The 14,714-nt window shown below is 44.5% G+C and overlaps 1 protein-coding gene across 1 annotated transcript in view; it reads right to left on the bottom strand.

Annotated features, from left to right (window-relative positions):
- The window catches only part of FGF12 (fibroblast growth factor 12), an 87,145-nt gene extending 72,437 nt beyond the window's left edge, over positions 1–14,708 (bottom strand). Inside the window, exons 1-2 of the mRNA XM_009334085.1 lie at positions 14,654–14,708; positions 6,422–6,525 (exon numbers count right to left, since the gene is read on the bottom strand). Of these exons, the coding sequence (XP_009332360.1) occupies positions 6,422–6,525; positions 14,654–14,705 (156 nt within the window). The 5' untranslated portion in view covers positions 14,706–14,708. The remainder of the gene's footprint in view (positions 1–6,421; positions 6,526–14,653) is intronic.
- Between the last annotated feature and the right edge of the window lie 6 nt (positions 14,709–14,714).

Genomic DNA, 14,714 nt, shown 5'->3' with positions numbered 1-14,714 from the left:
TCGATCACACACAATGCACAGGAGAAAAACAGGCAAGCTCTATGCAATGCTACTGCTGCTTAGCACGTGCTCCAAAGACTTCATCTGCCTGCTTATCTAAGGTTAGACCTGTACATTTGGCCTCAAGGAAATCAGCAGAAGGAACGCTGTGCAGGAGATGGCAGCTACAACTGATTCATCTCTGCAATTTCTACTCTTGCCTTCTTTACAGTTTAAAGCAACCTCTCCCTGACGGTGTTTTACCTTCCTCCCTCTTCCACACTTCAAGGAAATCATGTGGGATCAAAATGCTCAACCAAAATCTAAACATTTTGTTCTGATTTTATTAGGAACGATAAAGCAATATAAAACACTCTGAAGTTCTTTCAAAATGGGAATCTGTAATGTTTCTTTGGGGACGTGTCAAAACGAGATGAGTCAGCACCACTGGAGCATTTTTCCCCAGTTTTCTTCCAAAATGAAATTTCAACAAAAGATCATAATGCATCCCAATACTTACAGACCGCTGCTCACAAAGGCGAGTGTCCCATCCCTGCTCCAGCTGGCATTAGGTGGAACGCCATTCCTAAATATCCTGCGCAACCAAGGCTAAGAGAAGGCACTTCTTATTGAAGCATGCTTATTCTTCATAATTTGCACTGCTATCATATAAGACAAGGAACAGCTAGCTAGGAAAACAGGATTAGGCTCTGCTGTTACTGATTTTGTTCTCTGAACAGTCTCTTGCTTGAATAGGCAAAAGCTAAGTCTGACCTAATTCATCCCAGGCGTTGATACAAGGTGCAGAGGAGCACCCTCCCTGCAGGAGCCCCCACATGGTGCTGTGCTAGGAAAGTTCAGGGAATACAGGTCCCTCAACAGGATGCCTAGGTGGGAAACCTGCCCCCCAAAAAGCCACAGTATTGCACTGTCTCAGCTCTCCTCATCTGACGAGCAGTCCAGGCAGTCCTGCCAAGTGAGGTTGTACCCATTCCTACCTCTTACAACATCCTGAATAACCCCTGAGCCTCTGCGGACCAGCATTGGGCCTGCCTGACTTGTACCAGTCACACATGAGACAGGGGAGCTTGCTCTGCTGGGGTGAAAGGAAAGCTGGACTGTTGAAGAGCTCCTGAGAGCCAGGCAGAGCAACGTGGGTGGCAGCACTTCACCGAGGGAAAAGGAACCACTTTGCTATTGATAGCTGTGTTTACAAGTTTCCATGCTACAAGGGTGGCATGCCAGGGTGCCCGCCAGGAGCTGTATTTTAGGAACATTCGATGCAAGGCAGGAATCTGCTCCCAGGGGCTGACTCTCCTCAGCACAGCTGCTTCCCTGAGCATCCATTTTGTTCCCTCCATATTTATGAATAAGCCAGGGGACAGGAGGAGTTTTACATCTCCCAGTTAATGTCTTCTCATTCAGCGAGCCCCTTCAAACAGCCAGTGAAGAAGAGTAGATACTCTGGAGGGAAATTAAAAGCACATTACATTGGGCTCCTGCTGTGCTTTGCCTCTGGAGATGTTTCTCTCTCTCCACTGACCTGGCTCCCTAACGAGGCATGTAAACTAGGGAATCCCCCCAGCAAGTGTGCTTGCTTGCAAAGGGGGAACATCCAGGATACCTGCCTGGCCTATCTGTACTTCTGACCAAATCAACTAGTACCACAGGAGGTCGAATAGGAATTAAAGAAATGGCATTGGCAGGAGCAGGTTTAACACCCCAAGCCTATTAGGGGAGAGAATGCAGCATTATTGATTCCAGCCCCTGACCTTGAAATGATGTAAATAAGAGTGCAGCAACCCCAGAGGAGCTGTAGCAAAATAGCTATAGCATTGCAAGCAGATTAAAAAATACAGTTAATATATATACTTCCCCAGATGCTTGTTTATTATTATGCAAGACATGTTTATTATGCAAAATGATAGAGCAGAAAGAAAAAGCAGAGAAAAAGAAAATGCAAAGACACACTGAGCTCTTAACGTGACTTGGGTTTTTTCAATGCTGTTTAGATTTTTTTATTGTGCATAATCATTCCCTTATTAGCAGGACTCTCTGAAGTGATTCAAGCTCTAATTTCAGCATTTCAAACTCACAGGTTTATAGTGTAAAACCATTCTGAGCTCTTGTAAGCGACCCATTTTTTTCCTCTGTATTCTGTATCTCTGCTAGGGTTTTCTCAGTCTTTCCAATAAATTATGTATCACGATTTGCCATTTCAAAAATAATTAGAACTCTGAGTTAAACAACAAGGAAAATCTGAGAGCAGTACATTTTAGAAGAGAAGTGTTATGCACTTGGGGCAAAACCAATCCCAGCTGTAACGCCACTGAATTATACATATCATATTGAGAGCTGCAATTTCAGCATACTTGGAGTGATTGGGTGGGCCTGTGGAGGCTCTACAGCCCCATGATGAGCAGCTGCTCCAGGAGAACCAGGTTTGCCTCTCAGGCAAAACACTTCACAGGCACTCCCTTCCCCATGCCTCTGTGAGTTGTTGCAGCAGGGATAGTGGAGAGAAAGCTGGGCGCCGAAGAGAGAAACTTCACGGAGAAATGTTATACAGGAGTAGAAATTAATTTGGTGGTGGAACTATTAACTCCAGTCAGAGACGGGAGAGCACGTTCTGTGTCTTCTCCCGTTATGATTAGGCTGTAAACTCACTGGAGCAGGACATACCTCTTTATTCTGTGTTTCCCTCTCCTCTGCAACAACCAGCCTTTGGTCTCAGCTTCCCAAGCACCGAGACAGTGTAATATCCACTGCCCTTCATTCATTCTATATATTTTTTGGCATAAAATGCTAACAGTGGATCCCCAGGACAGTCATGTCACTCCCCAGAACAGGTGCTGATAAAAACCTTTGTGCACCATCAGGGAACTTACAGCTGCTCTACATTACAAGAAATCAAACGGGAACACACCAATGACTCGACAAGCTTGCTATGAAGACAGTGTTTTGCATCCTGCTGTCTGCAAAGCCAGGTGCCTCAGACCAAGACCTGATTTTCTTGCCTACTAAGCACCTAATTCCCCAGCAGACCTCTGAAGTAGTGATAAGCTAGTCTGGAAAAAAAAATCAGGTATCTAGTGTAAGTAAACAAAGTACAAAAGTCATAAACAGCTGCTTCCCAAGCAAAGAGGCTTTGGCATCTAATGCATTCAGGCCTCTGAAGCTGGCTAGGGATCTATGGCTGGCTTCAACCCAGCAACCCAACCCCACGCTGTCCCTACCCACCCCTAACTGAACAGAAGAGATGAGGAAACTCATTGCTAAAGGTATCAATGTGGCCGAGCACATAGAAGGGTCTTGCATGTTTCTGCAAAGAAAGAGCCTTCTCACCAAGTTTGACTTCAGAGGACCCCGCTCAGCCCTGCTTTTGTGCTGATTGGCACCAGGAGGACTTTTTCCAAGGGCTAGTTATTCTAAACCCATTCATTCAAGAGCCCATTGGCCCAAACTCAGAAGGAGCTGGCACAAACCATCTCTGAGACCAGGCTGATAATAGCCTCTGGTTTGATCCAGGGCAGAGGATGTCAGCCAAGGTCTCAGCTGACGCACACAGATTGAATATCACCAAAAAAACCAACACCAAACAAAAACAAAACAAACCCACCGTGATCATGTGTTCAGTCACAGCCACAATCTGGACTCAAGAGGAGGAAATAAAAAAAACAACCCAAAAACATTTCCCTGGACGGTTGCATTTTATCTGAAAGCAGTCCTGGGCTTGAGGGTGTTATAAGAAGTCCAGCAGGGCTAGGCCTGGGACAGGCAGCAGGGGAGGCAGCCAAGCAGCAGAAAAAGTTCATTTATTAATGGATCTGCATGAGTGAACAATACCTATGGGGCATACTGATCCCTCAGAAAAGGCTAGTGAAAAAAATAGGTACATGCACAACACCAAAGGAAATTGGCCTGAGACAGACCAGAGCTGTACTTTAGGGTCTGCTAAGCAAAGGAACAGGGACGATGTGTCCTCTGGTGTGGGCAGCCATCGGGTCCAGGTGGCACAGCCGGGTGCCTTGCTCGCCCCAGAGAGGAACAGACTGTCAGGTCCTGCCAAAGCAATTCTCCAGCACAGTCTTCAAGACTGACACAGCCATGCCAAATGTTGGCTTCGAGTAGGATCCCAGCCCCACAAAGAAAACCGCAGCATCCAAAACAGACTGCTTGAACAGGCTGAGCTCTTCTCAGCCATATCCAGTTCTCTTATAGGACCCAGGTCTCATCCCTTATCTTTGATGCTATGAGTGGCTTGACCTACACTCCCTGCTCCTAACAGGCTTTATCCACTAATTTTCTTTTTTCTTGTCTTGGGGTCTGCTCCAAAGCACAGTGAATTCATTGATTTACTGCTCTAAGACAGAGACCAGTCAATACAAGAAGAAAATTTGGTCCAGCAAGCTCCATCTCCCTGGATTAGAGATGGGCCAATAGCATCCCTTTACTGCAAGTAGAAACCTTGCATCATGTTGATGAAATGAACAGTTTAACTCTCTGATTAGTTCAGACAGAGCTGGATGCCATCAAGCCATGGCATGTAATGAGTTCCACTTCATTAACCACTGGCCACCATGGTGCACCCTTAGCCTTCCCTGATTAACCTTCCTATTTAAGATAGGCACACTTGCTGGGAATAAGCAGACCCCATTAAACCACCCTCATTTGAATACATGTATGACCTGGTGCCTTTTAGGAAACTTTATACGACTAGCAGATATGTTTCCTGGACATGCAGTCTTCCTGCTGCCCACCATCTCTTGGTATGTCCCTCCCACCCTTTGCATCGTCTCACTACTGCTAGCAGGACATCCTTTCCCTCTGCATCATCTCTAATCTCTCAGCTGTCAAACATTATGTTTCCAACTCTCCATTTCTTTTGCCTGAGCCCCACACCTTTCCCTCCCTTGCACTATTTGTTCAGAAAATGCTACCCCTCACTGCTCCAAAAAGATCCACCCTGGCTGGATGTGGCTCCAACACACTCCACTTTCCTGCAGTCCCCATTTACGGGGCACCGGTGGTACGAGGAGCCTCAGCACCAGGTCAGGACCCCTTTATGCCCAGCGCTGCACAAACACAGGACAAAACATTAGTCCCGACCCCCCTATGTACCTAAAGGGAAGCACACACGATAACGCAGTACCACACCGTGCTTGGTATTACCTTTAGGACTCTGACAGTTTTACAGAAAGAGGAGGTTTTCATTGTTAGTAAACCAATGTAATTTATTTAGAAGCAGTCATTTGTGTTTACTGGGCTATGAAAGAACAGGAAGCGTCTGGCATTCACAGAGATCCAGATTGATCTGTCTTTTCTTGACAAGCAGCCAGTTTTGAGACCTATCTCGCCAGGTCACATGCACTTGCTGTTTTCTACCCTGAGCCACTGGGGAGACAGAGCTTTGTTACCTCCCAAAGGAAAGGGGGAAAACCCAACCATGTGAGTGCTTTAAAACTGACCAGAAATGAAGACGGATGGTAAGAGTTAGGAAAACACTGCGTAGGAGCAACTTGGACTGTTGTCCTTTCGTGGTCGTATCTCCAATCTCACGTATGCTTTTAAAGCAAAGTGAATGCCTAGACAAGAGCAGAATCGCTGCGCTGTAAATTTACACAAAGGCAGATGAGATTAGAATCTCAGCTCTACACTTTAAAGATATCATAACTACAGAAATGAGAAGTGTATTATTAACTATCACTTTTTACTATGTAGAACTAGAACAAAGTTATTTGAAGCATAAAAAATTCTGGCAAAGGGCTGCCATATTTAATAAATCACTGAATCAATTATTCACTGTGAAAATCAATTACTTACTTTAAATGAGAATCTTATGAATAACCTCATGCCCTTTCATGCCATCTAAGAAAGCTATAGGGGAATTAGTCAGTAAAAAATGCCTCACTTATCTTTTATGTGCATTAAAAAGACCACACAAATACAGGGAAATTCTGCTCCGCTGAAGCACTCTGCCAACAGAATAGTCCAGAACCATTTTAATGAAGTCAGTGTACTGCTGTGGATTTACACTGTACTCAAAAGTAGAGTATGACCCATCGGGGCACCACCTATGATCAGTTATCTGGGCACAATTCAGAAGCAATTCCATTCAGTCCATGCCATTTCACAAATGTGAAACCAGAATATAACCAGCCAACCACACAACCTCCTCTACAACATGACCTACATTAAGTAACTACTCAAAGGAACACAAAGTGTATCTTCACAGGTCAGGAAATATTGCCACAGATCTCCACGGAGACACTTTAAAGTGAATATTGCATGGCCTTGCAGCAGCTCCCCCTGTTCCTGCTTTTAAAGGTTTGCTGATACGTGACCATTTTCAGAAAAAGCTGCAAGTCCCAATGCAGTCTTCTCCTCCCCACCGCCTACAAAACCAAACCACTCCAGGACCCCAACAGTGTGAAGTACTTACTGAGCTGTAGAGATATCCCTCAGCATTCATGGCAACGTACAGACCTGCCTTCACCCCTTGAATTGCCACCACACGAAGACCCACAGGAATTAGATTGAAAAGGGCTGCAGAAGGAAAAGAAAAGCAAAGGTTATGGAGACGTCACCCTGCGTGGCCGCAGCTGCTTTTTGCCCCAGAGCCAGCCCTCCCCACACCTGACTCTTAACCAAGGATACTGAACTAGAATCAAAAGTCCTGCTTCCAGCTACAGGAAAGGTCTGTGGGGCCAATGTTGAAAGCAAATTTTTAAAAGTACTGAATTTAGCTGCCTCCCAGAAGCCTTAACACACCCATCAGTCTGATCACTGCCTTCGCAATGCCAAGGGCTCGTATGGGCACTCAAGCTAGCGCATCTCAACAGCTTTCCGTGGGCCAGCTGAGCTGTGATAACTGCACACGTACACATTTTTGTCCATGGCAAACGCAACAACACAACTTAGTTTAGTTCCCCCTGAAACAGACTTGAGCCTAGTCACACTTTCTTGCATTTGCCATATGCTAAAAGAGTATACAGAGAGCGACCACGGCCAGAAGGATGCAAATTAACTTGACTGTGTGTCTGCCCCCATGATCCCTGCTGTCAAGGGAAAAAAGAAACTCGGGAAAAGATACTGCTCCACTCCAGGACCAGAGCACTGCTTCTCATTCAGAAGCAGCACTAGATGGGATGGAAGAGGACAAGACCTTTCAATACTCAGTTTTACTGCAATCTTATTGATTAAAGCATTGCAACCACTTCCTCCCAATTACTTACTCTATTGCTTGATTCCAGGAACACCCTGTATCTCATTGAAAGACCTTTCCTGTGAGAACACGCATTAATGTACAGTCAGGCTTTTGCTACATTTCTAACAGAATGGGCCCAAAGAGGAGAGGACTGTCACCATTGATAGACTGAGCACTGAGGCATTAGCATAGCTTTGTTTCCACTGAGATTTATAGGACAAGAGTATCCAGATGTTGTAGGACCCCTTGTGCTTCAGCTTACAAAGAGCTAACTAGACCCTGTCCCACGGTGCTCAGGCTATGGAAAGATGGGCAAAGGGTTGGGCAGAAATGTTGAGCACAAACATAATGGAAATACTTCATTCAAGGTATCTTCCCACACAACCGCCCTGAAACAAGAATGTTTTTCCTGGTTCCCTAGTCATGAGGTCAGACTGCCCCTTCCACATTCATGAATGATTTCTTACGGTTTTAACACACATACTTGCAAAAGCTTGCTTAAAACTTCTCAAGAGCTTTCGGGTGTTTAAATTAGCCCAGGGGAGACCTGTTAATGGGCAGAGTGCAGAGGAAAGACTGAGTGACAGAGCACACAGTGAAGCATTCCTATTTTCCAGCTGACTGTTAAGGACATCATCCTCTAGCTGATTCATTTTATAGATCATTTACAACGTTTTATGCCTGACACATCACATTGGAGCAAGCACAGCACAAAGGGGTCTTCACATAATGGTTGTAGGAGAAACAGTCCTCCTTCTCACTGTGTCATCTCCCAGCCTCTCCTTCCCTGGGAGATGGACCACTGCTGATTTAACATTAGCACTGAAGGATAAAGCAGATTTTGCTGAAATGGCCTATTCAAAATGCTATAGCTCCTCAGGCCAGGCTAGTGTTAATCCTGGTATGACGGGAGGGAATAGAGTCCAGCTCAACATCAACCCCCTGCCCCCGAGGAGACTGGTTAGATGCACACGTGCCAGGTAATGCATGGATTTAACTCAACCAGAAAATGCTTCCGAAGAACCTCCCTCATGTACAGCCTGTGAACTATTGCAGAGAGGAGACAGAAGCATGTTCCGATTCCTTTCCAAAGAAAAAAACCACATTTCTAGCCATCATGGAGAGAAAAGGGGTGGCGGGGAGGAAAGAACTGAAACTGTGGCTTGATTCTTTCCTTGCCAGTGGTTCAGACTACAAAATCTGAACCAAAGTCCCAGGAGTCACACAATTTCTAAGAGAAAAAGCAGAGCCTAAAGGATGTGCGAAATGTCATGGAAAACTGGTTACATTCGTCCTGAACTCTTGGTTGATCTGATTAAAGGTCAGAGGTGGATACCTTTTCAGAAGTAAAATTTGACAAAAGCACAGGAGACACAAAGCCACTTTGCTCAAGACATCTAACAGGTGCCCTGGCTGAGCTGGTTTCAGGGTTGTCCCCAAAAAGGGATTCATGAATCTCATTTGCATATGAATGCCCTTCTTTCTCACTCAATTCTGAAGGAAGACTGGATGACTCCCCTCCGGGAGCTGCCTAAAAGGGAGGCACCCTGAGTCTGGTGAAAAGAAACCTACCCCCAGCCCCTTTTCCTGCCTTTAAGCACCATATTCAGTAAAACATCAAAGCGTGTGCTGAAGTCTCACCAAAGCCAGTGCCTATATTTATGTGATCTCGTGGGAGGACGTCACCAGATGTATATGGCAAACAAAGTCCAGCCTGGGTATTGGTCTGTGAACAACTGGAGTCAAGGACGGTGCTACTCTGATACTGTCTCCAGATGAGACAAACACACCCCAGTATAGCTACTCAGCATTAAAGAGCTGTGTTATAGTGCAGTTCTACCGTTGAAAAGCTCACTAACCAAGGCAAGCTTGTATTTCTATCACTTTCTCACTACCATGAAGGTCTAAAACCCTCTGCAATTAACAAGTCCATTTATAAGCAATTCCCCTTCCCTAATTTTTCCCCCCACTGAAAAATGGAGCATATTACTGCTAGTAATGAAACAAAATGGGCATCATCATTCATTCCCTACAGCCAATTTGTCTTGCATAGAAAACTTGTGACAGACCATTCAAAGCATTCATTAGGCAGTAAGATGGTAATACCCAGAGTTAGCAGATGAGAAGTTCCACCTGGAAGCACCCACATCTCCAAATCTCTCTTTCCACCTCTACATGCTAAGGGAGCACAGGAACAATCCTGTTGTGCCCTGTTACAGTAGCAAGACTGCCGTGGGCTCCGAAAATCTCTGGGATGCTGCTGCAGACCATGGTAGCAACACCCACAATCATGGCTTTTAGGCATGGCAGAGCATCTCCTGCAACATACTGCAGAGCAGGGGAGCGACTGGCCAGGCAAACAGGAGGACATGCATCTGACATAGGTAACTGACAGCCAAAGAAGTTTTAGGAAGCAAATGTCTTCCTCTGTTAAAAAAAGTGGTTTGGGTCAACCAGAACTTTGTAAATTCACAGAGCTGTTTCTGCACTCAAATCTAGAAATATCTTTGAAGAAGTTCAAGCCTTTTGTTATCGTGCTTCCAAATGAATATTTCATCTTGTTTTGGAACAGATTTCAAGCTTATAAGCTTTATTGTAAGAATGTAAAAATGTGAGGGGGAAAACCCTCAACCAACCTCAAAAGCAAGATGTCTCATTTTTTTGTCAGGAAAAAAATTCTGGTTAACATGAAACAGCAGATTTAGAGATGGGGAAGAGGACTAGCTGTGGTAAAGTAGGACTGGCCACAGGGTGTGCTGACGTGAAAAAGAGAAAATTTAACAAATGCTTTTAAAACTCATTCTCCACTGCAAGTGGTAAATTTTCTATGCCACCTGCAACTGCATAGACAGGGCATGCTCTTTTGCTTCGTGGGCAGAAGTGGAAAAAAATTAAGACATTGAATATTTCTGTATATTTTCTTCCATTACATTTTACCATTTTCAACCATCAGTAGATTTACACCCGATCCTGCTTATTGATAATACTACTTTTAGCACGTTCCAGTCCTACACCCTTTAACTATGAGTATGTTGGTCATTGTTATGTTATGTCATTTTATCAGCTGCATAACATGTTTTTGAAATCTGAACACATACTTGGCTATGAGTCTGGGCTAACTTATTTACAGAAATGGAAGAGTAAAGCAAGACATGCCATATAGAAGATATGGTCCATATGCTCAGCTGACTTAAACAGTAGTAAGTCAGAGGAGCTAAACTAATTTATACCAGGTGATGTGTTGTGGAGCAGGACATTTGTGCTGCACATAAGGAAGAACTAATGGAGGATGCAATAGGTAACAGCAGCCTCGGTGCACCATGAAATGGGGAGGTTTAAGATCCTGAGGGGGGTGAGGAAGGCTGCTAAGATGATCAAGAGGCTGTGATGCAACATATATGAGAGAAGAAACTGAGGGAACTGGGTTTGCTTAGCAAAGAAGGGAAAGCCAGAGACAGACTTTTCTGAGGGGAACACAATGAAAGGACAAGAGGCACTAGACAAAAGCCTCAGAAAGAAGTTATGACTGATATAAAGAAAATTCTTCACAATGAGAACAGTGCAGCAATGAAACCAGAGAGGTTATGAAGATATGGAATAGCTCATTCCTGGAGACATTTGAAACAACTAGAAAAGGCTCTGTGCAGCTGAAGATAACCCAGCTCCAAGTAGGATGTTGTACTGGAGACCTCCAGAGTCTTAATCTTTTTGTGTTTCTGGCTGGAAGGCCCCAGACAATATCCTAGATGTGCTGGGCTGTTTCCACCTGGTCAGTACAGTTGACCTATCCTTTATATACTGTCCATTTGCTGAGGCTTTTCAGATGGTCAGCAGGATTATGCTGGCAAAGAAAGAAGTCCAGTTGCTCTCACGAAGAAGGGGCATTACCCTGCTCAGCCCAAGAAAGAGCAGTAATGGTGCAAGCACCGACAGCAACAGTCAGCCCTGAAAGACCATTTGAGATCACCAGAGTTGGAAGGAAAAGATACTGCCCCGAATTCAGATTCATATATAACATTACTAAAAACACAAACAAGGGCCTCGTACACCATGAAACTTCGCTCCGATTAAGAGACAATTCTTCATATATCCCAATGCAAGTAAGCAGAGAATCTGTCTTCTTGCTTATATTAACATGGCGTGCCTTTAACTGCATGGTATAAGGAACAGATGTCCCAAGCGCATTTTCGCAGGAAGCTGGCTGGATGCCCATTCAAATGCCATTAGAACTTGGCTTCTGGGTTTGTTTTTTTTTTTTTCTTTAAGTGAGAGGAGGTGGAAATAAATGCCATCAGCCTCTCAAGAACACACATAAAATGGGCACCAGATAATTAATTTTAAAATTGTTTAAATATTAGCAGTTCCTCTTATATAAATAAATGGATTTTTATTAGAACTTTTAATTGCAACAGACATATCTGAGGGACGTCTTGTCTCATTTTAAACATTTATTTTGCCAGAGTAAACCAGCCTAATGTATTCCATGAAAATTAAGCTTCCTTTCATAATGCTAATCTGAATAATCAGTGTGCGGCTACAGAACGCAGAGCCAATGGATGGAACACAGCGTTCACCATGTATTTAACCGTGCTAAGATGGCTTCTGCATGGAGAACAGACGGTCATCCAGGGTGGGAAGGATCCTGCATGGCCATCAGGATTGCCCTTCTCCACCAGCGGATGTCAGTTAACCAACCCTTCTCCAGGGACAGAGAAATATTATTTATCTAGTCTTTGATGAGTTTTGCCCTTGCACAGAAATACTGCACATACTGCTGACTGGCTGGGCAGGAATCTCCTGGAGAAATATTTTAAAATGGAAAATATCAGTGAAGTAAATCTGTAAGCTGTTCACCTAGACAAGCGAGTTTTGACTTTTCTGGTCAAAAATTGAGATATTTGAAGGAATAGAAAAGGAGAAAATAGTGTGCTTTATTTTGGCATTTCCAAAGTGAAAAATGTGATTTTGTTTTGAAGCTATAACCGGAAGCTTCATATAATATAAAATGTTGACTCAATCTGAAGATTTATAAAGGACAGTCTGTGATAAAAAGTTAAACAAAACTGAATTAATGCACATTCTGCATTTCATTTTCAGGAGCCAAATATCAGGCTGGATTTTTTCTCTTTTGATATCCCCTGAGATCAGGGGATGGGGAATTCTTTGGCTTCAGTCTGCTCTCAAAAACTTCACTCAACTTTCCAACATAGCCCATGACTTTGAGCAAGTGGCTTGGCACGCTTCAGCTAGATGCCTCCTGTCCCACCAAGCTGCCAAGGTAGGGCTGCCATCTCACCAGATAAATTTACGCTCTAGAAGTGCCCCTCAGCCCATCTATTTCCAATTGAGAAGACTAGGTGGAAGTGGCTCACAGGTACTCAGCACCTTGCCAAACCAATCTCTAACATTTCTAATGGGATACATAAATAAGAGCTGTTCAGGCGACTGGGGGCCAACCTCAGTCATGGGGACTCAGGAGGTTCCCCTGCACCCACCGAGGTGCAGACAGTGGCAGCTTCCCTCATCTCCCCTGCCAGCCTGAAATATTGCAGAACTGCTCTTACATTTTATTCTCCTCTGCTGTTTACCTAAATTCATCTCTCCTTCCATTTAAGCCCATTAATTTGTTGTTCGGTCCTCACTGATAGATGAGCATAATGAATCCCTGGCATCTCTAGCAGCTCTTCCCATGTCGTTGACAAATAGGCCTCCAATGGGATTTTCTGCAGATTGAGAACACCCTATGTCTTCTTTCTTCAAGAAAAAGCAGCTAATAGAACCCAACACTGGGTCATTACTCACCCACTAAAGCCCACTGAACTCATCACATATGTTGGTGTCTGCCTGAGAAAAATCACAAGGCCAGACTCTTCTTGTAGGAAGAGACCTGCTCAGTCTCTCATGGAGTAAAAGTCGGGGGGGGGGAGGGCCACAGGTTCTCCTGCTCCAATGTAAATTAGAAGTTGTGTCATTGCAATTTGTGGTATTTCATTTGTTCAACACCAGCATATGAAAAAGGGGACTAAAACCTGACACTTGCATCTGCTACAGGCCAAGCTTCTGGTGAATGCAGCCTCTCGGGTCATTTCACAAGGCCTTTGCCAGCCTCCTGCAATTTTAGTTGCCATCTTCTCAAAGCTCCTCTCTCGTGCACTGCTCTGCACACAGACCCCAGCCCTGAGCTGGCTGCAGCAGAGCAGCCCCACCACACACAACGCTCCCGCCACAGCACCCTGCCAGCTTCTTGGAGATGGGGCAAGGACCATGGATGTGGGGCTGCAGCCACCTTGCACCCTTGTCCAAGCACACCTTCACAGGACAACGTCCATGCCCTGCTACGTGGGCTGCACCACTGCAGACAGCTCCTATCTGCAGCCCAGGCCCTGCCTTCCTGCAGAAACGATGCCTTCAACCCAGCTAGGAGCTTCTCTGAGTTAGAACAAGATTTGTCCCCAATTTAAGTAGGTTTCCCCTTTCACAAAGTACATGAAGTTTGCTTCCATCAGTCCTACCACACAGATCAACTTCTGTTATAATTTAGTAACCACCAACTAGTAATGACTGGGAAGATACCTTCCATGCTGGACAGGCTAGATAAAATGCCTCTTCAGCAGCGGCACAGGGAGCTTCAAACCAACATGGGATGACCCAAATCAAGACTTAAGTCCTACTCTGTTGATGCAGTTTGTGGCACCAAGGATCGGAGCTTATTACTGCCCTCACAGAAGGATGAATCTGAGGCCTATGAAATTAAGAGATGCTGTAGAAAATATCCTGCACCTTTTTTAACCTTGAGGAGCTTTAGTATTGACAAAACTACTTCTTGTGCAAAAGAAATATTGGCCACTGCTTTGCATTTGTTTAAGCCAATACGGCTCCTGCACATGAGCATCATTTTTAAACCTACGTGGCTCTGCTACACTTTGCTGTCCTTTGTTGGACAGCATGAACCCAACACCTTTGAACAGGGTTTTGGAAGACAACCTCCTTTGGAAAGGTCATTTGATACCCTCAGCCTTGACACTAGCCTCAAAGCACTAGGCTTTAGTGAACAGCTGTTTTTCTCCAGCCTGGAAATTCCTGATGATTGCTGAATTTTTCAGGATAAAATAGTGAAAACAATTTTCTCCTCTTCTCCTTGGAGAGAGAATTCCCTGTATCCTTTACCCACGTGGCATGTGTATAAATAATCTCCTTTCTCTTCTGGCAGCAATTCAAATCATGGGTTTTATTCTCCACCCCACCCAGATGGCAGTTACAGAATCGGGGCGGGAGGGAAGATCAGAGAGGAAACATATGAAATTGTACAGGCAAGATTTAAAGGGGAAGGATAGATAGAAAAAATGTGCAGAAAACAGCTGGCTTCTTCCTAATTTGATCTTTTCAAAAATAAAGCTGCACAAGTGAGACCCACTAGGTGATGTATTTGATTGTAATTGAGTTGCAAAACAGGCTAATTTTTCTTACTGTAGTCGCTGTTTTCGTCCTTGGTCCCATCAATTGTACCATCTGGGTGCATCTGCAGGAA

Source organism: Pygoscelis adeliae, unplaced genomic scaffold, assembly GCF_000699105.1.
Source record: "Pygoscelis adeliae isolate BGI_AS28 unplaced genomic scaffold, ASM69910v1 Scaffold161, whole genome shotgun sequence".
NCBI classification, from domain to species: Eukaryota; Metazoa; Chordata; class Aves; order Sphenisciformes; family Spheniscidae; genus Pygoscelis; species Pygoscelis adeliae.
The sequence above is the reverse complement of the archived record's forward strand: the minus strand, read 5'-3'. Positions and strand labels throughout refer to the sequence as shown.